Consider the following 26,748-nt stretch of genomic DNA (forward strand, 5'->3'; position numbering starts at 1 on the left):
CCCCCAGCACAACCCAGCCTGCGAGGCACATCCCTGGTCTCCCGGCTTGCACCCCAAACTGTGGGAAGAGCAGAGGGCAGTGCTGTACCGGAGCCAAGCACACAGTAACCGAGCTGGGAAAACCTCGAGCGAGTCAAGTTCATGGGCAGGGGGTGATGAGAGGCCATGGGGTACTCTCCTCCATCCTTAACAGACTAACAAAAATAAATAAATTAATTAATTAATTAAAAATTAAAGCTACTAGAAGGGCAGGGTGTCACTTTGGTGACAGAGCTGGAAGCGCAGCCTCCATCACACAAATAGCCCAAAGTGAGATCAGAAAAATATAATATTTTTTTTTAAATGCAAAGGCTCCAGCCCTTTCGGCAGTGGGAGCTGCGGGATTTTACGCCTCGCAGGCGCCCAGGCCGCTGCCGGCAGAGGTCAGCTCCGGCTCTCCGCCGCGCACACGCAGAAACACCCACGGCCGGGTCGAGCTCCGTTGGCCACAGGGACAAGGTCCCTGCCTTGGGGACGCCGTGAGAGTGGCCCGGGCGGGTAGGCAGCAGGCAGGCGGCTCCCCGAAGGACGCGTGGGACAAGGTACGTGGGGGTTTGGTTTGAACGTAGCAGAGAGAGACACAGATTTTTCTTACGCGGCCTCACGGAAGAGGGAGCCGTCGGCTGAGCCGTGACGGAGCTCCAGCGCCCAGCACGGAGATCCCTGGGACGGCTCAAGGGCAGGTCTGGGTTATTTGTCCGGTTTTGTGTACTCTGCACGCTGCTTTGAGGCTTTTCTCCCTCCCAGGACAATAGGACGCCTTGAATTAAAGGTCTGAATAGCAGAAAAGTGGGAATTAAAAACATCTTGGCAAGTCTTTCCAGGGTTTAAATTTTCATAACATTAAAAATAGTTTAGGAAAGCAAGGGGGGAAATCTGCTTCTTTTTCCTCCCTACACATCACCTTTTTTATTAACATTGCTGCTACAAATCCTGCTAACAGGGGAATTACAAGGTTAGGAGTTAATGTCAAGCCGAGCCCCCTGGGAAGCAGGACAGAGGGAGTGTGGACAGAGCTGCCAGTGCCTGTAACCACAGGTCCAGAAGGCTACTAGCCTGTGGGCTAATCAGCTGCGGCAGCGCTTGGCATGGGGAGGGGAACAGGCCAGGGCCAGAAACTCCCTTAAATATTAACACATAGTTGTGTGATAGTCCGGCAGTAACTTCTCATAAAACATTGGGGACAGACTGGTGAAAGAAAAAGATTTTATGTTAAAAAAAAAAAACAAAAACAAAAACAAACAAAAAAACCCATAAAAGCTGTATTTTGAGCTCTTAAAAGTGCCCCAAATTTTCATTGCCCATATCATTGCAAGGAGGACAAGACAGTGCCTAAATATTCATGTAACCCCTGTTTGTCTATTTTTTTTAAAATCTAACATGGAAACGTGCCTATTTGTGTACAAAGTTCACTCCTACACCTACTTTGCTGAGCACAGTGCCCTGCAATAGCTGTGCCGGCAGCGCAGGGAGCCATGCCCGGGGCTGCCTGTGTGGGTATAACATCTTGGCCAACCTACTGAAATCGCTCCTTGCTGCGCCCAACACCTTCATCAACCACCCACTGAAGGGGGTGCCAGCACCTGACGAGCCCCATCCCTTCCCAGAGCAGCTCAGCCTCCAGGATGGCTCTGCTGGAGACCGGCAAGTACTCGCAGGGCTCGGTCCTCGGCAGCGTGAATCCCGACCTCGCCAGCGAGAGGCAAACGGCTTCCTTCAGCGTGGAGAAACTCACCACCTGGCTGGATGGCGGCGCGGAGCAGACTCGGCTACGGAGGGCGGTGGGTGAGTGAGCCGCACGGGGTCCCCGGCTGTGGGCTGGTACAGGGCACGCCTTCGTCCCCACGGCTTCTGCTCCTCTTCTGCATGGTGGGGTTTGTGCTCCCACGTATCTGCTTATCACCCCTCTCTTAAAAAAGTGGGAGCGTGGAGTCCCTGCCAGTGTAAATCAACACGACTCCTCCGCAGCCACTCCCGCCGTCTGAAGCTTTTCCCCCTCCCTGCTCCCATCCCCAGTACCTCTGGCAAGACTGGTTAAACTGGAATACAGGGGTTGAGGGTCACACGGGTGGGCATCTCCATGTGAGGGGGATGCGGGCAGGGGCTGCACGCCATGCACCGACAGCCCCCCCCCTACCCCCGACACACAGGCTCATCCAGGTGGGGAGTTCCTCCTGTGGGTTGGCTCCACCAGGCTGAGCTGCCCTCACTTGTGATGGGCGTGCTGAAAAATGACTGTGTGCTCAGAAGGAACAGAGGAAGAAAAAAAAATAGAAACGCTTTTTTGTCTCCGTAACTACCCCCATGTGATACCCCTGTCAAACGAAAACGGCACAGGCCACTGGGATCGCACACTTCATGGTGCAACTGGAGTCCAGTAAAACCTTGAATGTGAATGGACTCAAAGGTTTCAGGGCAAAAAAGGGGACAGTGGGAGTGTTCAGGCTGATACAGAAAGAGCAAACCCAAGAGTTGCGTTGCAACACCACGAAGGGCTGATAAAACCCTGAGTTGAAGTGCAGGTGCCCAGTGGGACACCCGGCACCTCCGGCCATTGGCCACCCTCTGGGCACAACCCAGGTAACGGCAGCTCTTGCAGCTGTCACAGCACAGGAACAGCAATTAGAGACAAGAGGCATTTTCTGTCCGAGGCACAAAGTCACCTCCAACGTCCCAAGCAGGGATGGTGCCTTACCCTGCAGGGTCACTATTTCTACTCAACAGACCCCCCCCTCTCAGCCCCACTCGCTTCCCCTCCCCTCCTCCTTCCCCAAACCCACCGCTTTTCAGAGTTAGGCGTGACAGCCATCAGAGCCAGCACTGGCAAAATAAAACCTGCCCGTGGTCACCCTAAAAAGTCACAGCATCGGCACCCAGCACCCCAGCCCTGCCTGCTCCCCCCTCGAGGTGCTGCCCGCACCTCCCCAGCCCCAGGAGAACCAACTCTTCTCTGTTGCTTTGCAGTCGACGCTATCGAAAGTGACCCTGTGTTTAGCAGAGAGAATCAGTATTTCCAGAGCCAGAACGAGAGGTACGAAGCAGCGGTCAGAAAGGCTGTTCACCTCCAGAAAAAGATGCACGAGATGGGATGGAGTGAGAACGGACCTGAATTTAAGTACATCTACAGGTGATTTTTATTTTCTTTTTTAACTGTACAACTAATTTTTTGTTAAAATATTTGTATGCCCACAAGAAACGGCTTTAGCAAAGGCTGGGAGAGGCCCGCAGTTGACAGAGAAGGTTTTGATACAAACGTGCTGCAGGTTTTTACTTTAGCAGCACGCTGGGGAAAAGGGAAAATGATGATACACGGCAGGGAACTTCTCAAAGAGCAGCACACAGGTACAGCGTGATAAATCACAGCAGTTCACATCCCCAACGCAGTATTTCCACTTCAGCAAGCTCCTTGCCTGCGCTACAGCTCTCATACTGCTCCTCAGCCATTTTTAAATGTATAATGGAATGGTGCTGTTCCACTTACGTCACTGACTTTCAGAGAGAGAAAATCTCATTTTTAATTTATCTAGAAACCCCATATTGTACCCAAAAAAAAAAAAAAGAAAAAAAAATACTTAGTTTGTAGGAATGGAATAAAATATTTTCCACAATCCTTTACTTAAAAAATACTTAACATTTTGCATGGGGCTGAGCTCCATGATTTAATTGTAATTGCTTGCCCCTCCTTCTCTCCCCCTTTGCTAAATAAAAGTACCTGTTTGCTGTTGCCCAGTGCACGCTGTCCATTTTGGGGGTTACACACCCAGTAAGAAGGTGCAAGTTCAAAAGCATCATTTAAAAGGGCAGTGCCTGCACCTTACAAACCACCACCGACTCTCAAAGTCACTTTCCAATATTTCATCATATGAAAGATTATAGCTTTTTACACTAAGCCCTTCGCAGCCTGCAGCAAGTGCGACTGCAAAAGGTGGAAACCTTACATTGAGAGCCCTTGGACCTGATCATTATACTCCAAATAAAAAGCACCTCTGCACTCCTCCCTCGGAAGAAAAAAAAAATATCCCAGCAGATTTTAAAAAACTGGCAAAATTCAATGCCTCTCCCACCCAGATTTGCTTTCGTCAGGCCCCTGATGCCAAGGGCTTTGGCAGGGCCAGCCTGCGCTGCCGCGTTTGCTGGATTAAGAGCTCTGCCCCTCTCCTCTGATGAAACCCCAGGTGAGCAGCGGGCTCTCACTGACAAAGCCCTGGTGCCTCCTGGTGCCAGACACAGTGAATCGCCTCCACACATTTTAAAAAACAGCTTTTTTAAATCGCAGATAAAGCAACGCTATTTCTGGATGGGCTGCCAAGGGTTCATTACATCTTTCTCTGTTAATCAAAGCAATTTCCCTTTAACTTCTTTGTTCATATTTTCCCCCCTCACACTTTTTCAGCATGACTGATTCTCTCTCGAGGCCAGTATAAAAGAAAGGGCGCAGTCATTTATTAAAAATGAAAGGTATCTATCTGGAATGGGATGCTCACTACAGCACTGCAGTAAAGCAACGTGCTAACAGCCAGGCAAAGCTACCGAGAACAGCACAGCCACTTATTTTTGGGTGTGAGAGGACATATACTTATATCTGTGAGGGGATTCAACCATACTCTGAGGAATCCCAGGCAGAGGGACTGTATTCCTCATATTTTCTTAGGATTTCTCGCACACAGACACAAAAAACCAACTTAAAACAAATGAGTTTCTGATTTGCACTGGGGAAATTAGGGTACCCAAGTTCCCATGCACAGCTTCTGCAATAGTGCTTTTGGGGATGCGTGCAGCCCTGCCAGCTGGCAATGGCAAAGGACTTGACCAAACAATAAACCAGGTGTTACAAGGAGATATTTGAATTTTTCCCTAAGAAAAACACATCTCAATTGATGCCAAATCTCCATGCACCCCAGTACTGTTCCCTGGCAGTGACTGACAGCACACACCCAGGGAATGGTACAGCAACAAACCCCAACATACCGAGGTATTTCCCCAGAATGAGAAGGTCCAGGAAATCCAGGTCTCAGATGCCTACGTATGTAATTCAGTCTAATGTGCCCCACAGTGAATTGCCAGACTTTGGGAGTTTTAGGGTAGGATGGTGGGGGTTTTTTTAGCTCAGCCTTAAATAATCAGGAAAAAAATAAAACAACTATGAAGTGAAATAAAGATACGAAGGGCTGACAAGCTATCAGAGCTACAGGAGCTTTGGAACTGGGCAATGTTTTTAGGAGCTCAGCATCTGCTACTCAGAACAGATAATTCCTCCAAAAGCAAGTGAAATAATGAGCTAGCAACCCTTAAGCAAACTATGTTATGAAAGAAGGAATAAAAGCAGCTTGGAAGAGCACTTCCCCTGCAATACCATGTTGATGCTGGATGTTGGGTGAGGTATGACAATGCAGAAATCAAATGGCAGCAGGTGGTACCATCTGGTGACCACCGCAGTTCACTGCCTCATTCATCACATCCCTGGAACTTCATCTGTGTAAAAATACTCCTTGTGCCTTCTCCACAGGGCAGTGGCAGGAGACGTCGCGTTCCTCCTTCACCGCATCTTCATGAGAAGTATTTCCATGCTGGGCTCGGACGAACAGATTGCCAAGTGGATTCCTCTTGCCTCCCAGTATCAGCTCATTGGAAGCTATGCCCAGACTGAGCTGGGGCACGGTAAGGCTGCAAAGAAAACGCAGCGTTTCCATAGGATGAGAGACTCTGGCCCAGATTCTCAGGGGGATTGGTGTTCAAGCTGTCCATACTTCACTGGGACAGGGGTGGCTGGGGGGAAAAATGCCACCTGTGCATTAGATGTTGGTGTCCTCAGGGTTCCTCTGCAAGCTGGAGATGTGCTGGCTCTGGTTTTGCTCATGTGGAAAAAATAACAAGGCTCGTGGTGAAAGCTCATGGTTAGACAGCAGGCAGTCACTGTTGGTGGAGGGGATCAGCCAGGAAGCTTGCCTGAGCTGGTGGCTGTCACCATGAACCAGGCAGCTTGCCTGAGTACCATGTGGCTCAAGAGATCTTTGCAAGAGATGGTGCAAGATCACTGGGAGTGTGGTTTCATGGTTCTCATCAAGAGAGTAAAACCACAAACCCCTGGTAATACCCACACCAGCCTCCAGGGATCCTCCACTCTCTCCATCCTTGTGATACACCAGGAATGATTTTTTTTTACTTTTTTTAAAGGAACTTATCTTCAGGGTTTGGAAACAACAGCAGTCTTTGATGTCACTACACAGGAGTTTATACTGAACACACCAAAGATCTCTGCCATGAAGTGGTGGCCTGGAGACAGTAAGTACCCCAAAAAATATTTTGGTTTTCCTAACTTGCCTCCTTCGGTTACTTGGTTTGCCCTTCTCAAGCTCTGTTTGAGGGCCCAGGAGCTAGCATAAGACTTCAGCAAGAGATGCACACATCAAGAGGCAAATAAGAGACCAAAGGGTTTTGTACAAGTTCAAAGGCCAGAAGGGAGCCGTCATCACCTGTCAAAAGCCCTTGGGTGGCAGGGCTGGAGAACTTCACTCAGGGAAACTCTTTGTAAATAATACTCAGACGACCAAAAACTGCAGGGAAATCATCAGCATAAAGGATCAGCATAAAGGATTCAAGTGTGAAATTCCTGGCTCCCTTCAGGAAGGAATTTCACAGAAAATAACTGGAGTTACTCTAGCAGCCACGGAACTTCCCACTCTCTCAGCACTGCATGAACTTTAACTACTTATTTTTTTCTCATCTGCCAATGCAAACTGTTCATCCAAGCCTCAAGGGCAGCGACAGAGGTAGAAGGATTGATGCACCTTCTGAGAGCCAAGACCGGGCTCAGAGCGCAGATTTAGGCAGTCTCCAGTGTCCAGCCTCTGTGGGTCACACCTACACTGACCCACACGATAGGGAGACCTAACACACAGTTAACACTGACTGCTGTTAACAGTGGAAGTGTTTGTGCTGTACCTTAAGGGAACGGGGCTGTTTTTCTTCTTGCAGTGGGAAGGTCAGCAACCCACACAGTGGTCTTTGCTCAGCTGTACATCCACGGGAAGTGCTACGGCATACACCCTTTCATCGTGCAGATACGCAGCCTTCAGGACCATTCACTCTGCCCAGGTAAATGACCTCAGACATCGCAGCACTAGTGCAGGTGCTCTGCCTGTTTTACCCTTACATGTTTTCTAAAACATTGGGCCCAGGGAGAGAGAGTTATAATTGCCAAAAGCAAACCAAGACAGATACCCAAGGCAGAGTTATCATTAACCCCAACCTTTTCACCTAAAGGAATATTTAATGTATCCTCAGGCATATCCAGACCAAGCCTTCTTCTTAACCAGAGGCCTGGGATGCTCTGACCATCTCTGCATTAACACCTCAGTTCTGACCCCAGCCCTGCCACAAGGCGTTCCAGCGCCTCTTTCATCCCCTCGGGCAAGATCACCCACGTGGGGAAGAAGCAGAGCTGAACGTGCCCTTCCTTTGACATCCCCAGCCTGACACAAAACGGGGAGAAAAAAGTTCAAGTGGAAGCGAGCAGGCTGTGTTTTCTCCTGCTGCAGGCATAATTGCAGGAGACATCGGTCCCAAAATGAATTTTGAGCACATTGACAACGGCTACCTCATGCTGCAGAGCGTGCGCGTCCCCAGGGAGAACATGCTGAACAAGTTTTGCGAGGTATGTACAGACTCACATCACAGACTCTCATTCCACAGCCAGAGAGACAACAGGGACCTGCCTAAATTTAGGACAAAAATCTTCCTTTGAGGTGTCTGCAAGTCTCTGTGATTTTATCGAGGGCAGAAGTTACCTGAATCCTAAATGAAACTCAGTGACAGGAATTCCACATTCAGAGGCTGGGGATCACGGGGCAGGCAGAACCCATCTGAGCCAGAAGCAGTAAGAGTTTGTCTCTTCAAATGGATGCGTTTTATCCATCATACATAAAAATATGTAGTTTTGCATTCAGTCAAGGATTTTGACATCTGTTTTATTCTACGCATAGAGATTGCACAACCATCCTAGTAGTGAAATACTGAAGAAGGTGGGATCTAACATCCTCTCTCTATTCTAGGTTCAACCAGATGGCACCTATGTCAGACGGGGGTCACAGAAGATCAATTATTTCACAATGACTTCAGTGCGCATCTCCCTCATTTCAGGGGAAGCAATACCATCCCTAATGAAAGCCTGCACCATCGCCATCCGATACTCTGCGGTTCGCCGGCAGTCCAAGCTAAAGCCTGGGTAATGCCACGCGAGTCCGCAGTGGTGGGAAGGGGACCATACACCGTGTTCCCCCGCACCAGTCTGTATTTCTACTTTGCATCTTATCTTGCAGCGGCATCACTGGCTTATTTCCTGGCCCAGATAGGGTATTACAAACATGCTCCCCCATTATTTACATTAACGAGCTCCAGTCAAAGTACAAGAGAATGTTTACAGTTCTTTCTGAGATAAGCTTCATAGTTTGAATAGCTCAGCGGTTCACCAGGCAACTTATTTTTCCTATAACTGGCCTTCCTGTGTAATCCCATAACTCAGCAGAACCCAGACAAAGCAGACAAGTTGCTGAATTCTTATTCCGTAGTATCCTACTGGTGAGCCCAACATCGAAATACCTTCCAACATCCACAATTCCAATATTCACAATTTACAACACTGAATTTTATTAGTCTGGTAAGAATCTGTAGTTTTTAAACAGATATTTTCATTTGAATGAATTTCAAAAATTTCCACTTAAATCGCCTTTCAACAGCAAGAAGATTCTAATGAGGAGGTGGTTTGGTTCAAACACAAGCCAAACACAAGAGCACAGCATGCTGAACTGTTGCAATAGCCAGTTCCATCATTTGAGGTCCTAAGTGTACTAACCACAGCAAAAGCGGTAAAGAACATCCAAAAAAAAGCTCAGAAAGCTTAAAATAATTTAGACTCAAATATTTTCAGATAAACCTATCTACACCCAGGGCCACAAAGATCCACTTTGAAAAGCCAAAGTTTTTCAGGGTGCAGTGCCACCGCCTCCCCTATAACACCTAACAACTTGCTGTCCTTGAAGGCTTCATCCTCGTCCCCTCCCGCAGTCCCTGTTCCCTCTCTGTACCGACCGATCATACAGAGCCTTTTCTACTCTGTTAGCCTGGTTCACCAAAACAGCAGAAAAATTACTTTTTTCCCAGTCGGGCTTGTTTCTCAAACAGCTTCGCAAGCTGGGCAGATTGGCTGCCACGACATCAGCTCAGTCCTGTTCACATACTGCTTCTTGGGAATGAAAAATGCTGGATTTCGTTATGCAATAGGTAAACTAACAGTGGCTACACCTGTGTCCACACGTGCCCCACTTCATCAGCTGTCTTCCAACAGGGAACAAGAAGCAAAAATCCTTGACTACCAGACCCAGCAAGAGAAATTGCTGCCCCAGTTGGCAGCAGCCTACGCCTTTCAATTCATCGACGACTACCTGCAGGAGCTATTCGACAGGGGGTACAGAGAGATCCAGAGGAAGAACTTTGACACGCTGCCGGAGGTGAGCTGCAGCAGGATTAGCTCATTCAGCACTTGTCATCTCTAAATATCAAAGTATTTTAGCAAACCGGCCAAGCGTTCCTCTCACCACTAGGTAACTGGAAAAAGAGGAAGCACTAAGAGACCGAATGGCATGTCCTAGGTCCACAACCAGTCAGCAACAGCCTTTGCTTTACCGCCCCCAACTTTTTGTTTTGGGAACTATTGCAGAGTGAAAAGTCCTTGAAAAGCATGTCCATTTGATAAAAACCTTGTTCCAAGTAGCTGGTGACACAAAGCAATATTTCACAACTTCACCTACAAATGCACATGCAAATATTCACTTCTGAGCCAAAACCAAAAATGTGACTTTTTAGATAGAACATAAGCTATTGCAACTGGAAGCCTAAAATGAAAACACACTCTGAACGAGGGCAGCCAAAGCCACCGCTGGTTGAGAGAAACCCAAAAATGCATAAACTGACCACAGCCTGCCCAGCACGAGGGGGTGCAGCATCCCAGGCAGAAACCAAAGGTCAAGTTCAGGGAGCTGGGTGCCATACCAGGATGCAAGGGAGGATCTGGCGGGGATTTCATGCCCAGAAATTACACAGAATCCAAAAAGGAAACTTATTCTGAGGATTGTTTTAGAACACTTTCACCATTAACACTTTGCCTTATTTTATTTTTTTTTTTAAACAGCTCCACGCACTTTCTTCGGGCTTTAAAGCCCTGGTTACTCAGCACTGCACTTCAGGAGTGGAGATCTGCCTCCGGGCATGCGGGGGACACGGTTACTCCTTGCTGAGTGGACTCCCTTCCTTGTATACTAAAATAATTGCCTCTTGTATTTATGAAGGGGAAAACACCATTTTGCTCCTGCAAACTGCCAGGTAACAATGCAAATCTGTTCATCTAAAAGCCTGCCCTCTCATTTATTCAACCTCTACCACTTCTTCTCCAAAACCAGTAAAACCAGCTACTCCTTTCTCACAGCACCTTCTAAAAATACAGCTCAGGATATAAACTATTCATGTCTTCTGTCTAACAGGCATGGAGGTATGTGGGAATCGGATTATCTCTTCTATTTTTGGTTTGGGGACACATGCAGGTGCTGTTCTGCATAACCTCATTTTCCTCTTTGTCTAGTAGCACAGCAAAAGCCCTGCTGTACAAGTTTTGCGGATTATTTTTTAAGCAACCATTGTAACACAATATTGGTAAAGTGAGGTTGATTCTGAGAAGGCAAAGTTGTTGGATAGTGAAAGCGGATGAGTCACACTCCAAGAACACCACTTTCCTCCGAACACACAGACTGAGGAGTATCCAGAGTAGATGAAATACAGGAGAAAGAAACCACAGGTGCTTGAACTTTTAATAACGTGTGTTTTTACTAGAAGGAGAAAACCAGTACACTTCCCAGGGACAGAGGTGCTGCCACGTAGCTCTGTGCTTGCACGCAGACATTTCTGCATTCGTTACTGACTCCTCTTGCAAGGTCAAGAGAAATGCAGTAACTTTTTACTTCCAGACCTGGTCAGTCTAGGTCATAGCAGAGGGAAATGCTCCTTGGACACATATTTAGCTCTAAGAAAAGGTCCCATGTTTGTTACTATAACGTGTGCTGGGGATCACAGGGGGTAAGACCAAACCAGCAGTTTGACTCCCAGAGCATTATGACTCTGGCTGCAAAGCTGATAATGCATCTCATCACCGTGCTGCTGAGACTGCTAATAGACACAGCAAGTTTCTTCCTAAAAATTCATCAGTACAGATTGCTGTAACACTAAATACAGTAGGCAGACTACCCCTGAGATCCATCACAGATCAGGTTATTGCAAATAACATGCAAAACAAAAGGTCATTACTTGTTCAAGTCCATTCTGGACCACTGATGGGATGGGTCGTAGGTTGCTGCTCCTCACCTGAGCCCACTTTACTTTTTACACGACCATTTGCTGTGTGGGGATCACAACCGTATCCCACTCTCACTGTTACCCTCTCCCCAGGTTCCTGGTTAAGTGCTTCATGGCAGCCAGCACCGGCCAGTCCGTTCCGCCATCTGTCACTTATCTGGCTGCAGCGAAACCCACGAATTGTCCAGCCAAGAGCAAGTTGGATTTTCTCCGTCCAGATATTTACACTGAGGCCTATCAACACGTGGCAGTCAGGTCAGTACGGAGGATGGGAGATGGGGTTTCTCTCTTCGACATCAGAAATGTGTTAAGAGTTCAGCTTCTTCTTTGCTTCAAAGGGAGGTAAAATAACATAAGCTACACAAGAATTGAGACCATCTGCTCCTGAAAGAGAAAAGGAAGACTCACACAGGATTAACAGCCATGTCAAATATTCAGCGTGAAGCTTTCACATTCAGAACATCAGAAGTTTTTAAGCCACATGCTATCTAACAACTGCATTCCATAGAGTTGATTCTATCCCGAGCTGATGGCACTATTTAAGTGAATCCCAGACCACATCACTGAGTTGCCGCCCAGTAAAAGCTTTAGGCAACTGGACCCTGTGCAATTCTATAAAGAAAGTTAAAATTTCAGGTACCTGTGAAACTGATGTTTGTTTTCAATTAACACCACAGCAAACACAGAGCCTCTCCTTCTGTCTGTAGCCTTTCAACTACTCAACACAAATAAAAATGGGATCATGAGGGGTCTCATTATTATTATGTGCACATTTATAGGTCATATAGGTGTCATCTCTGAAAACCAGGTAAACAGAGACAACCCTTTTGTCATTCAAATCAGTGTAAAGACAGAGCCGTTCTTCCGAAAGATTCGGTGTCAATGGGAGCGGGAGTTTGATCCCTGTGTAGAAAAGTACAAACATAATGTAACATCTGTCCAATATTATCATCGCTTTATTTTGTTTTGCAAACTCTCCTTACACACACACAACCCAAGGAAAATTCAGCAGACCCCTTGGGAAAGGACCCTGGATGCTGAGAAGGCAGAAGTCCTTCAGGACTGGGGCGGTCCAGGTGCTTTTCCCAATTCTAAGTACTTAGATTTCGCATAATCTACATTCACTCATACTGAGTGTAGCTATCTTCAAATGCCAGAAATGCCATTTTGCCATACGATCACACACGAGTCTGAGTATGGAATGAGTGCATATGGGCTGCTATATTCATACACAATATATTTTTTTCAATTTTCCAGACTCATAAGCAGCACAGCAGCTAAACTACAGGACTTGATTCAGTCTGGAGCCAAAAAGCACGATGCATGGAACCAGTGCACAGTGCAGCTGGTGCAGGCTGCGAAGGTTAGCAAAATTTATCTCCTCATTTTACGTTTCTCTTTATGATACAATATGCAACAGAAACGGCATGATTAGCTTAAAATCTCAGTGCTGTTTATTGTTTTCTGTTAGCATCTAAGGGACACCACAAAGACCAGGGCACCACTGTGGTTTGCATGGTGGAAAAACTACAGTAAGAAGTAGTTCCTGATCTGAAGAATTTGTCATCTGAATAAACCAGGTAGAAAAAAGACTAGAGGGAATAGAAATGAGAGGGAGAGGGGAAAAAAAACCCAACCCAAACCAAAAAAACATTAATGGTTATGCCACCACTACTAGCAGAATCACACCTCCCATATCCTGCAACAAGAACCCACCACCTCCATCTAACGTTCATCTTTTTATAAGAATCCAGTGTTTCTGGCTCCCAGAGGAAAGTCTCCCTACAGCCACCCCACCAAAAGCTGGTGGCCACAGCAAGGGTGAAACATGCCTGGCATTTCTTACATCCACTGCTCTCACAGGGGAAGATAACTGCAGGGAAAACAATGAAAAGCAGTGATAAGTGCAATGTTAATTACTACTGAAAGAAAAATCAAATCAAAGTCAAATTAATAAGAGATTCAAAACCACTAATTCCCAGTTCACATGGATTAGACAGGCAACCAGCACCCCTTCAGCCGAAGCAGGATCAGGGCAGCAGCATTTGTTCCCCAAAATAGGGATTAATTAGTACAGAACTAAGCAGAAAAGAAAGCAAGAGGGGAGAAAACCCCTAAATTTAAATGAAAACCAAAACCACTGATATTTCAGTATATCAAAAAAACAGAACTGTTTTTGCAGTTAAGTGCAACTTCTCTACAATTATGCTGAAGGTCTTCCTTCCTTCCTTCCTAAGCTGAGGAAAGGAAGATTTTGAAATAGATCCATGGCTTATTTTAATTTCATTCAATTTTTAATGAAAAACATCTTGCTGTAATCTACTGTTCAGCCAGAGCCAACCCAAACTGAAATGGACTCGGCAAGAAGCTCCTGACAGGGAAAAAGGAACCCTACACACACCTAACTGTGGTGATACCATCTTGGTGATTTCATAGTAGGGAGCAGCCCCCTTGTAGTCAGTCAATTAGAGGAAGTCCTTGATGAGTCAAACTCTTTCTCAGCAACAGCTGAGATCCTTTCAAAACCATCGGAAGCGTTGATCCGCTCACACTGGTAAGCGCAGTTACAATCCTTCAAAACAAGAACTCACTGAGTAAGGGAGCAAAGACTTGATCTCAGCAGTCGCACCTTCTGTGGTCACCTGTCTGCTGTGTGTCACCCCCCGTTTTCAATTACACAGACTCAGCAGAAGCAGCAAGTGTTCAATGCTGCAAGCTCGAAAAAGAGCAGAAAAACTCTGTAATTGCCTCAAAAACAAAGGAGAGGTCCTATAAACAAAGTGACTTTTTAAAACTACTTTCCCAATAATTTCTTAAATGTAAATATATATTTTAGTGGAATGAAAGTGAAGCAAAGTGTTCCTATTTGAGATTATCTCTAGGAAAGGCTCTGACCAGTGCTCCCCACACACAAACCTGAACAAGCCATTCCCTCCTGCAACCACCCACTCAAATGGGTGGCCAAGGTCTCTGGACTAAAGAGCAGGAGAGACCAGGTGTCAGTGGAGGAGATGGAATCCAGCTCCTTCTGAAAAGCAAGGAGGAAAACCTAGGCACAAGACTAGTCAGAAATAAAGTATTTCTAAAGAGCCTAACACATGCAGAGGGCTGACTGCGGTACTGCCAGCGGCAATTGTGCCACCAGACTCCTCAGAAAACAGCATGTGGGCCCCCAAAGTTTCCTTGATACTTCAGGGAGAGGAAGAGTTACCCAAAACTCTTGAGTTTCCCCCCATAGCTTTAAAACCTTGATAGGCTACTGCCTTCTTGGGGCACTTCTGTGTTTACTTCTTATTCCACACCTTACCTGGAGACTCACCCACACGACTGGCACGGCAGCTGCATGAACTGACGCCTGCTCTCAGCTGAGTCGCTCAGACACTGGGTACGGCTTTGCTGCAGACTCTTCACAGGATAATTGCTTGAGTTAGACACCCAGCTTCTCAGGCAGGTTCTGCAGTCCACGCTGCTTGGCCACGCCGGCAGGAAGAGCTACACTGCAGGTGTGCCGTGCTTACACCCACAGCCGGGAGGAGAACTGTACTGTGGGGGAGTGAACCCACGCAGATACCAACGCCACCAACCACCCACAGAAAGGTCAGCATAACTAGAGTCAACCCCACAAACAGGTGGGGTTGGAATGCTTCATTTGCTCTGGAGCTCAGCTAGTGCTTCTGTAACTTAGCAGTCAGACACTCTAGACCTGTGTCTGACCCAGAAATTACCAGCTTACTTAAAACCACAAAAGCGAGAGGTTAAGTTTGGTTGTTCTTCTGTGCCAACGGATGCTTTCAGAGCTGAAGCCCTATAGACACTGAGCCCAACGTACCACGAGCCCAAGGTCATCAACAAAAGTTTTCTCCTGTTAATGTATAAACAAGATTCACTTGATAGGGGTCAACACAAGTACATTCCAGTGTGTTTCCATCGCACAAACTCTTTGGGGTGTGCATCAAAAAGATTGAGAATAAGTACTATCATGATTTCTAAAGCGGTTTTCTAGAGTTTACAAATACCACAGTGTTGACTGACCCCCCGTTCTCTCCTCTACTGTCACTGTAAGACATGAATGCAAAAGGCCTGATCAACCAGCAAACAAAGAATACAGGCTGGAAACATGCCAGGGAAATGAAAAGGTTTTATATTCTTTGTGAGAATGTTTGAGTCACTTGGCCTACTAAAAGTGTTTTGAGGTGCATTCACTGTTGATCGCATTTGTTTTCCAGGCTCACTGCCACTACCTCACTGTGAAAAACTTTGCAGAAACCGTGGAAAAAATCGAGACCAAGGCTGGCATCCAGAGGATTATGAAACATCTTTGTGACCTCTTTGCACTACACGGGATCTTCTCAAACACAGGAGTCTTCTTGCATGATGGATACATATCTGGAGCGCAAATGGACATGGTCACAGCATCATACCTGGACCTCCTGGCTATCATTCGGTGAGCTGCTCTGGCATGAGCACAGATACACAGCTATTCAGTTCGTCCCTGCGATAGGTATAAAATGGTGCTGCTGTACCTATGGCAACATCTCCAAAGTCAATTCACCTCACTGGGTTTTCATTTTCATTCCCTGGCAGCACTAGAAATTGATTGAAACATCTACACAGAGTTCGTTTTCACAGCAAAACAGACCTAAGTGTCCAGCTCCTCTGCAATCTCTAAATTAAAGCTCTGTAACATGAAATCTTAAATTATAGATCAGGAATTACCATTTGCAGTAGAGCAGAAGCAAGAAAATATGTGGTCAGAGCAGTACTAGCAGGAGGCAGCCACAGCAACCGGTCATACGCTGCAAAATCTGCTTAACCCACAGCTAATACAGCCTAGTCGGTTGCCATGGCTGAGTTGCAACTGGTACCCAAACAATCCTGCCCACAGCTAGTTCCGACGCATCTGCTCATCACCATTTATTACTAACTACGTGACTTCTGAGGTACGCTAAGGTTTTAACTTACCACGACGCTCACAAAGGCTTTTTCACAGAGGGTTCATCTTTCACTACTCAGTGCTGTTTGTTAAGAGGAGATTAACTTACGGTGCGGAGAAGTGAGTTACTACTGTATGTAAAATTCTACTGAAGCCACCTGGAGAGAGGCAAGCACGTGCCATAACCAAGAGCCGAGCGGGACTGAGCCAAACAGTGAGTGTTTTCAGAACAGGTCGCAGAATTCAAGTTAAGCGATAAGCTCAATGTAACATTTCCAAAAGCCTAACACGTTGTTGTCTCTGGAATTCACCGCAGCTTCTTCGGGTTAGCCCATGCCTAGTTAACAGGATTCCAGAATGGAGTGGGTATTTATCTGGGTAATTGAGGTCAGTTATTTACAATTAGGAGAAAGGATATTAGTGCTTCCCCGTCTGTAACAAAACCCAGCCTTTCCCTTTAAACAGCCCTTCCCCAAAAGGAACTGGTAGATGCAAATGCCAACATTTGAGCAAACCACTTTGCATGCCCTGTACCTCAGGTGTGGGGTACAGACAGCACAACTTCCTACACCCGGGACAATGGAGGAGAAGGAAGAAGAAACCATCTCCTGCTTAGGAGAAGGTGCTGCCATTACATACTTGCCCTTATGCTCTTCTCTGGCTACCTGTAGCCAACTGCTGCCAGATTGGCCCCTGGACTAGATGGGCCCTTCGTGCGGTTCAGGGTTGCTTTGTTCCCACAGACACAAAGAGAGTAGAAGACCTTGACACTCCATGATGAGGTAACAGAAATACTTAAGACTAGATGAAGGCTGGAGATCAGCAAAGCACTTCACATCAATCCAATTCCATTTTTGTAAGAAAAACAAAACCAAACCCCCAAAACCAGAAGCAAGAACTGGCAGAGTCTGCTGAGAAAACAACCTGACAGGAGGTTGAGTTCTAAATTAGGGAATTAGGGACAGACCCCAGGTGATTACAAGACCCTACAAATACCCACTCAACAGTCCAGACCGCTCAGGGCATTAGTAGAACACGCCTCAGAGGAATCAAAACAAGCAGGATTTTCCCCACAGTGTAGGCAAGGGGAAAAACTGGCACAAGAGTTTTCGACTGAGGAACTCTGACAACTGACTTTCAGGTTTACTTTTGACTTATTTTACTCCCTTACGAAGCACTACCTGTTTTGGTAACGCAAATGTCATCCATCTGCTCCGCAGGAAGGATGCTGTTCCGCTAGTGGATGCTTTTGACTTCACAGACAAGAGCTTGAATTCTGCGCTTGGCAGCTACGACGGACAAGTTTACCAACGGCTTTATGAGTGGGCTCAGAAGTCACCGACCAACAAGCAGGTACAGATGCTGGTTACAGACAGGCAGCTCTGCATTGGCCAGAGCAGAATCGCTCACTTTTCTTTTAATAAGAGCAATAGAGATAGAAGTAAGTGGAACACGAGCCTTTAATTCTCAGTATCTCACTCTGAACAATGACCTGTAATACTCCAATTATGCCACCTGTAGTCTTAGCTTCACACATTTAACCTAACGATGAATTACAGCCCACAGAGCAGTAGAGCTTGTACCCAGCAGCTGGACTGTCAGGTCCCACCAACGTGTTTTCAATTTTTAAACTTGCATCACTAAGGTAACATTATATAAAATAAGCTAATACAAAAGTATGTTTATATATTATGGAACAACACTAGGTGGCTGCAAGGGTATTCTCTGTACACTGGTACTTCTACTAGTGCAATACTTAATTTTTCTTAAATAATATGTTTAACCAGAAAGAGTATAAATGTTAAACAAGGCAATTTCATCCTTCGTGGTCTTTAGCACTTTACTTTCACTTCTTAATTCATCCATATTGTGGAGTAATGTAAAATTCTACACGATGCAAATAGCTATTGCTCTGTTTGAAAACTCATTTTGCCTTAAGTGAGACTTTTACTGTGGTAATCAGCAACCCTTTGAAATTCTACAGCTGAACACAAACTTTGCCTTCAGCAAACATTCAAGTTAAAGCATATTTTTTTGAAGTTAGAGTATGCTGTTCCATTTGGGATGAGTAATGTGTGCTGGTTATGAAGGACAGCACATACTTTAGGGAAAGATTCTTGCATAGCTGAAATAGCTGGCTGTTTGGGTTTTTTAAAATAGTCTAGCTTTCTATATTTCTAATAGATCATTCGTAAGAAAAAAAAAAATTATTGCCTTTTCCTTCTTAATTACTATTAATTCCCATCCACATTCTTTCTGAACAGATAAGCCCAGCCTATGGGAAGTATTTGAAGCCACTTCTTCACAACAGGCTATCAAAATTATGAAGACCATGATCTAAGCGAAGGCCACGCATTTCCTCCTGTTCTTTGTGCAGCAGAACATTCATGAAGCATCAGTAATGACTAATCAGATTAATAATCAGTTGCTTACTCACAGTTGCAATAAGTATGAGAAAAGGTTCTTGACCATCCATTTGCATATAATCAGGCAGAAGCCAAATCATGCTGAGTGGTACCCACTGCTATGAGGCAATCTAGTCAGAAACAGCCTAGGGTTTGCTGTTTTCTAACCTGGAGTGTCCTGATAACATCAAAACTCTGCCATTGGGCTTTCTCATTCTTTTTCTAAACCCAATATATATGATGATTAAGGGGGAAAAAAACCCACTGCACATTATGAGCTCCCCCTCAGTGTGTTATAAATGTACAGTGCCTTCAAAAAAAAAAAAAATAAAAAATGAAGCCCCAACACTTTACTGAAAAAACACACAGAAGGTAAAATTATGCTCCTTGGTTTCTAGGAACAACTTGCTCTCTTATATCAAGAAGTATATTAGAAAGTACATCTGTTTGGACAGATAAAATAGCTCCTAACTTGCTCAGCAGTGGAGTATTCCTGGCTAATGAAGATTCAGACAAAGTGATGCCAACTCCAGTCTGCAGAAATTACTTTCCCATCAACAGAGCTGCTCATACAGTCTTTCTATGAATCTTGGGCTCCAATAAAGTGTGTTATTTGGAATACTGCTTCTCTAATTATTATGCTTCATCATTATGGAAAGGCCAGGCTGATCCAGGCCAGTGATTAATTTGCTAGTAAATGAAGTGTTGCAAAGAACATTTTGTGATTATAATTCAATGCCAGTTAACACAGATATTTCTTACCACGTGTTGCAGGAAGGAAACAACCACTTTTCCTGAGCTTCATCAGCTCAGCTTATCTTTCCCCCTGTATAGGGAGAATAAAGCTCTTGCTGCCTCTTATTACAAAAGTCAAAACCCCTACAGTGTATGAAAAGGAGGAGACAAAATATGACAAATACACCCCCAAGACAGGCCTGGGTGAGAGATGGGATGGAAAGCTCCCCCCCTTCAAGACCAGCAGCTACCATAGAAATCCAGACCCCCTGTTACATCCCCAAGGAGCTGTGGTCCACACAGCCCCGAGAGCAAAGCAGACACGGTAAGGAACACTTGTGACAAGAACTTCCCAGGAGAATGTGATCCATTCATCAAAACAAATATCAACTCTCTTACTTCCAACATCATTCCAGTTAGAGCGTAACCAGAAATTCTACTAATAACTATGACAAAGTGCTGAAATGGCAGAAATGGCTAATCAAAATTTAATAAACCCACAGAACTTGAGTGCCTTGACTTGAACATCATCAGAAACAGCACTCTGTTAGATTTATATATGTATATATATGTAGATTTGTGTATCTAACACAGATTTATGTATGTAAAGTCACTAGATAAATCACTGACAAACCAGGTAACGCTACTTAGCAGCAACAAGTATTCAGGCTCTGTGTTCCCTCCATCCCTGTCCCTTTAGCGGGCACAAATACTTGCCATACTTCTGTTAGTCATAACGCAGTTTTCAAAACACAAGCTTTTTCTGTAATGAGGACAGCTGAATCTACTGATTAAGATAGAAAGGAACAAAGTACATCATTAATGGAGGAGAACGGAGCCCCAGCAGAGCATCTGAACTACTCTGCAGAACAGAAAAACAGGTTTTGGGTGGTTTTCTTTGCTAGGTTGGTTTTGGGATTTTTTTAAGTATTAAGAGTTCTAGAAGACAAAAGAAGTACAAAATAGTATTCTGTATTTCACATTTTTATTAGCTTCTTGCTGGCAGGCATTACAATTGGGAATAATATTGCACCAGGCATTAAAAATATGAATTCTACCACAGGGACATTTTGCATTTAGAATCCAATATAAATATTTCTAATCATATTTCCATGGCTACAGATAATATTTGGTTGCTTGATTTATATGCATAGAAAGAAACAGTTGTCATAACTGTAAGAAACTGTACTTATCAAGTACTTTTAAAGGGTTGGATTTGTTTTCCTAGAATATTACAATACTGTTTATTGATTTAGAAACTAAATTAGTCTACATGATAGCAGCTTTTCCCCAACTGCATCCTAAATTCTGTTTGTTTCTTGCTCCCAGTGTTGTAGCATTAGATGGATTAGAAACCATTTAAACTGAGGTAATTTTAGCACTTTAAGTTGTGTCAGAGAATTGTGTTAATGACACAAAATACTCTATTGTACTAATTCTTCGGACTCCCTCTTTCAAACAAAAAGGTGTCTTGACTGAACAGGCACATGCATATTTTTTTTCTGAACAGAACAAAAGGACAGAGCTGCTAGAGAATGAAACTCCTCCAGTCCTTATTGATAAACAATAAATAGTCGTATAAAAAAAAAAAAAGCCCACATTGTTGCTTTAGTCAAAATCCAGACTCTCTCGGGTTTACTGTCCAATTAAGTTGCTAATCACTGAAGTGGCTCCTGTGGAGCCAGAATCAGTCATCTGTTTTCCGTGCCAGTCTACAGAAAGTCCAGTTATGCTCCACTGTGTTTTCATTGGCACGCTCGCTCATATGATGAACTCTGGTATTCCTGATCGTGAAGCCTTGCTTTGTGATGTACTCCATCAGATGGACCCTGAGTGACACTTCCTGGTGGTAATCACATGGCCCAAAAGTGAAGGAAACCTGGCAGTCCCTGGTGTCCATCATATGCTTATTCCACTTTGTGAAGTGGTTTGAAATGCCTTCCAGCAATGAATGGACTTTGGTGGTGATGGTGAGCTGCGTGATGATGACGGCCACCGGGTTGGAGTACTTGGAAAGCTTCCGGGTGCTGGACAGCTCCACCACCTCCTCAAAGGTATCCACAGGATACAGCGGCTTGGGGTCGTTAAGACACTGAATTAGCGGTTCAATCTGATAGAAGTCCGCTTCTTTCCGAAGTAGGTCGAACTCTTTGAAGTCCAGTGGCAAAGTGAGCTCTGAGGTCCTTAAAAAGTTAAGAACATAACGGAAAAGTGGTCCATCTCTGTCAATAAAGTAATTGCCCTGAGAGTCCCTGGCAGTGGGGAAGTCTCCCCTGAACATGGCCCCAAGCATTGAGTCAGGATATCTCGTTAGAGTTGTGAGGGATGTCGTATACATGTGTCCACCCACATTTAGCGTGACTGGATCAGTCATCTAGAAAGAGAGAAATCGCAGAGTTTATCAAGCCACCACAAGAAGATTCAATCACCTCACAGACACACACGGTAAATACTGCTTGAAAACTGCAGGCTCTGGAGAGAATCACGCTTCTCCCATCTGAAGCCTTTAAGCGGTGTTTAAACTCGAACAAATCCAAGCCACCTAGCAACAAGGCACAACTGGCAACTAGACAGGATGATACTTAACATTCAGAACGCACATTTCCAGAATGCTTTAGAAATCTTAACAACTGAGCTACTGTCACAGAAGTTTTGCATTTGGGCAACAAGTTGGTTTGTTGTTTTTTTTCCTATTCTACAGATGGGGAAATGAGAACAGAGAGATTTCCTGTAGAACAAGTTAGTCTGAGTGAGGCCCATCAGTGCTCCTTACTTTCACAATCTGTTTCTCATTCTAGAACAACAATAAAATAAATTTAAAAAAAAAAGGAAAAAAAAAAATCAGCTGAACAAGGCTTAAGCTTCTCCCTCTCCCTCAGAAGAGAATGACAGTGCAAGTTTAGACACAGGACCAAGAGCTCAGAGTCAAAATAATCCATGCACTGGTTAAGAGGCATCACTAAAACAAGCAAACAAAAAAGAACTTTCAGCTTTTAACTCGAAAAAGAAATATTTATTAGCAAATTAGCATGCTGCAAAGAAGAAGGGGGCAGAGCACAAACCAGTCTGCATCAGTTTCCAGAGAGCACATGAGGAAGCAAGACAGAAAGGAACATAAATCCCATCTGGCCACCAACCCTAACAACCAGGACTGAGGCCAGCCAGAGAGAAGAGACATATGCACGGCAGCAGAATGTTTAGAGAAAGAGAAGAGGAGAAAAATAAGATGCGTTTGCCTAGTTTGAAACAAGGTTTACAAGGAAAAATAATTTTCTTTATAAATAAAATTACGAAGTCCTTAAAATGACACGCAGGAAGGACAAACTACTTTCAGCCTTTGTGTGTAAGGAAAATGGTAACAGTGAGCTGAAGGCGTCAGTTAAGTCTTCACTGATTGTACCTGGGAAATATGAATCTGAGCTTGCTCTCCCCACAAACAGCATGCGAGGTGAAGCACTCCACAGAATGTAAGAAAGCTGTCGTAACACGCACTGTTTTTCTTACAATGACTGAAGCTCTGGATCTACACAAGACAGATCTGGAAGAATTCTTACCGCAGGACATTGAAAGCCCAGTTGTACAGCACAGCGCACACTTACACAGGCTCACTTACCATATATCCCCAGTCTCCATTATCCATCTGTTCAATTACTTGAACTGTGGTATTCCAAGTTTAACAGAAGGCTGCTGAAAGGATACGCAATTCACCTCCTATTATCTCCCTGCAGGAAAAAGCACACACAAAAACACAAAACAAAGAACAAAACATGGCAGACCATCAGTACCTACAAGAACAACCGTGGGGAATGCTTTCTAATCAAAGGCAGGCTCTCTGCCAGGAGAGCATTCAGCTACAAAGCCACATTAGCAGGAGAATCTACAGATGAGCTTTTCCCTCCTTCTCCCTTCACACTACCTACAGGACTGCCAGAGCACACGGGTAATCACTCCACCAGCCGTCTGACCATCCCAGTTTTGTTAAGTAACAAGCAATGTGCCTCTGAGGATGACGTACATTCACAGACTACCTTTCACCTGGGAAACTGTGAGTACTTTGAGAGACAGATGTCCTTTTCTCAATTAAAAAAAGTTTGTTTAGCCACCTTTGAGGTCATATATGCGATCCGTTAATATTAGTCAAAATTCCGATGCTCCAGTTTCAAACTGTGCAGAAGAATAAATCAAGCATGAAAGTCAATGAACAGTAAGAAGAAAAAAAAAATTCACTACAGAATTAATAATTCAGTAGTGGGGAACTGCAATTGACAGCAAAAACATTAATCTACAGACAAAGAGTACGAAGGGACTTCACAGGCGCAGACACCCTCTTGGAAGAAATCTCTTTAGGGACAAGCCAGAGGACATCAAACATGATTTCAGCAACGTTCCAACAAAAGCAATTTGAGAAGTGGTTCATACCGTAACTTCCCAGAAGATGCTGAACTGCTGACTTGCAATACAAAGGGGACTCTCTCCACACGAGCACGGCCAGGGAAATCCACAGCCCGGGTTGTGCAACTCGAGGTGGGGGAAGTGAATGACCCCAGACACCAGTGGAGATTTTCCAAAGGTGGCCCATCAACAATGTCAAGCTGTGCATGGACAGGGAAGCCGGTCATCAGCAAGCCTTTATCCCTACCCAGAGCCTGCCTCTCTGCTAGAATTGCTGAAAATTTAGGTCAGTCTGTTTTAAGTAGGGTACAGCTTCTCAGCTTTGTTTATTTTTACATCCTAAAGACTACACAGTTACCAAGACTTCTGCTCCCATCCTCTTTTACTAGCAAACTTCAACACACAGTCACCCAGATAAAAGCAACACGAACGTTTAGCCAAGCCAGAGCCCTACATTCCAGAACAACTGAAGGTTCACAGTTAATTCCCAACCAAAAACATTACTCGCCCTTCTCATTCCTAGCAAACGAGATCGGTCGCATTCGCCACAGAACAAGGCAGCACATCCCACCTCTCTGGACTCTGCTGCCCTGTCCCAACCCACAGCCTGGGCACAGCAGCGTCCAGGTCAGACCTCCGGGGGCTGGCAACAAGAGTGCAGCCTCAGCTGCATCTCAGACATATTACAGAATAGAAAAACTAAAATCACTGTATGAAAATCGTGAGGTCAGACAAGAGAAGACTAAGGAATACTAAGATACAGAACTAGTCATACCAGGATCCTACTCTTACAAATTAGAGACGGAACATGCCTCAAGAAAGTACATTAAAGCACCCCCCCGCCCCGACAGCAGATAAACCTGGAATGCCAGCTCTTTTGCCAACCTCTGCTCACAAATCAAGAAGTGAATTAATTCAGGTTTTCTTTATTTGGAATTTTCATTCGAGTAGAGCTCATCAACTTTTATCAACAGCCCAGACCTTCTAAATTCCAGCACTTTTTTCTTTTTTCTTAAGAAAAACATACTAATAGGTGTTATTCTGGTCAAGTACACCACCAGGATAACGTGCAGATGCGCTAAAACCATAGGAAAGACTGGTACAAGTTGAGTATCAATTCAAGGAAAACATTCACTTGAAAGTGAAATGATGCAGCCAGCCAGAAACTTCACTGGTAATCAGGATAGAAGAGATTTGCAGTCTTAATAAAATTAACTGGAATTATACATTCAGAGTATTTCAAAGAAGGACAGATGTCCAGAGTTAGTTAAATGGGTGGACAGATACTATGTTATTTTGTCAGCATCTAAGTCCACACTACAGATGCACCAAGTCTTAATTTATTAAGGAAAGAAACAGATGACGCCACCTGTCTCTACGAGGGCATGAACTAATCTTTGATCACAGCACTGCTATGTAACACTGGAGTGAATAATTTACGAGAGCAATTAGCTGAAACAAACCCAGCCCTCAACATGGAAGTGGCATCAGGAAGTCTCCCTGACCTTTGTGTAAGGACCCAGAATCACTGGGCAAGCACAAACCTCCCTGGCAAAGCCAGTGCCGGAGCGAGATGGACAATGTGAAGGGATGATACCCAGAAGCCATCCTAAAATGCCCGAGTGTGATCACAACTACCCGCTGCTTCCCTCCTCAGCCTGGGAGCTCTGAATTTCCAGACAACTTCACAGGGGGAAATAGCTTTGTTTGGGTCCCACCTGAGATAAGGACAAGCAAACCACATCACAACAAGGGTGGGGACGTGCACCCTTCATGACATACACCCTTTCAACAATGCTTTAAACCCTTCCTGGATGATGTAGTGATGCGTCAGTGAGGGTGGGCAGACACTCACTCCATCCATACCCCTGCATGGGCAGCCTCATGCCAGCTCTTGTCCCTGTACCACACAACAACATACCGCACCCAGGGACAGCCTCGCTAACGCGGTGACAGCCTCGCTAATGTGGCTACTCGCATCCAGACAGCGGAGAACAGACGACATGCAGCCGTATTGCAAGACGGCATGCCTTTAATAACCATAGGAAATACTCATTTAGGATGAAACCCAGCCAGCCAGACAGCTGACACCATTTAAGCCAAAAAGGACGTCGTTCTGTGGTGAGAGCAGAAGTGCACAGATTGTACCAAACCACAGTCCTGCTTGCGTTAAGCTTCTTCTGTGAGCAGGGCTAAGATCTACAGCATTAACATGGTCATCACAGCTGCTGCCGCAGCCCAGCGCCAAGCACATCCAAAACTAGAAAGGCACAATGAGAGGTGAATACCTTTGAAGAAAAGCACTCAAGTCATCATTTTATACTTAATACACCAAAATGGATACCTGCATTTGTAAAATGCTCACTCTAATTTCATATATTATGACTCAAAGGACTGCAAGGCTATTTACCAGCAACACTACTGGAACACGTAGCTTCAGCAGGGCTTCTACCAGAAAAGAGCTGGTAACGTCCAACCATTTTGCAAGCAGAAATTCAGAAAAAGCAAATGAGATTGAGCTGAACATCTGCACCTGCGAAGACACACACGTGGGCTCAGGACAGGCCCCGGGGATGCCAGCAGCACTACCAGGCATTTGCACTGCTGAGACCACGCGGCTACACACTGCACCTGGAGAAAATCATAGCTTTTGTGTCATACTTAGTTACTTAAAGAAGGAGCGGAAATAAACCTAACAGTTAAAAGTCAAGAGGTGTGCACCCCTTGATTTGCTCTGAATGTTTTTCATCTAGTTTTTCCAACAAAAGAATGAAAGGATTTACTTGTGGCACTAGTATTTAACAGACAGTTTAGTATCAGTATTACAACACAAGCTGTTTAACC

The 26,748-nt window shown here is 45.0% G+C and overlaps 2 protein-coding genes across 2 annotated transcripts; one reads left to right on the forward strand and one right to left on the reverse strand.

Annotated features, from left to right (window-relative positions):
• Window positions 1-474: 474 nt before the first annotated feature.
• On the forward strand, window positions 475-19,394 carry ACOX2 (acyl-CoA oxidase 2). The gene is made up of 15 exons (XM_074151419.1): window positions 475-581; window positions 1,647-1,824; window positions 3,004-3,166; window positions 5,546-5,697; window positions 6,214-6,321; window positions 7,015-7,134; window positions 7,578-7,693; window positions 8,091-8,263; window positions 9,383-9,545; window positions 10,226-10,416; window positions 11,533-11,694; window positions 12,697-12,802; window positions 15,666-15,883; window positions 17,593-17,725; window positions 18,637-19,394. Exons 2-15 carry the CDS (start codon window positions 1,665-1,667, stop codon window positions 18,697-18,699), a joined length of 2,028 nt encoding a protein of 675 aa, XP_074007520.1. The 5' UTR covers window positions 475-581; window positions 1,647-1,664; the 3' UTR covers window positions 18,700-19,394.
• Window positions 19,395-20,482: 1,088 nt separating this feature from the next.
• On the reverse strand, window positions 20,483-23,234 carry KCTD6 (potassium channel tetramerization domain containing 6). The gene is made up of 2 exons (XM_074151333.1): window positions 23,126-23,234; window positions 20,483-21,886 (listed from the first exon to the last, which is right to left on the reverse strand). Exons 1-2 carry the CDS (start codon window positions 23,150-23,152, stop codon window positions 21,200-21,202), a joined length of 714 nt encoding a protein of 237 aa, XP_074007434.1. The 5' UTR covers window positions 23,153-23,234; the 3' UTR covers window positions 20,483-21,199.
• Window positions 23,235-26,748: the final 3,514 nt, after the last annotated feature.

Source organism: Numenius arquata, chromosome 8 (genome assembly GCF_964106895.1).
Source record: "Numenius arquata chromosome 8, bNumArq3.hap1.1, whole genome shotgun sequence".
In the NCBI taxonomy this organism is placed as follows: Eukaryota; Metazoa; Chordata; class Aves; order Charadriiformes; family Scolopacidae; genus Numenius; species Numenius arquata.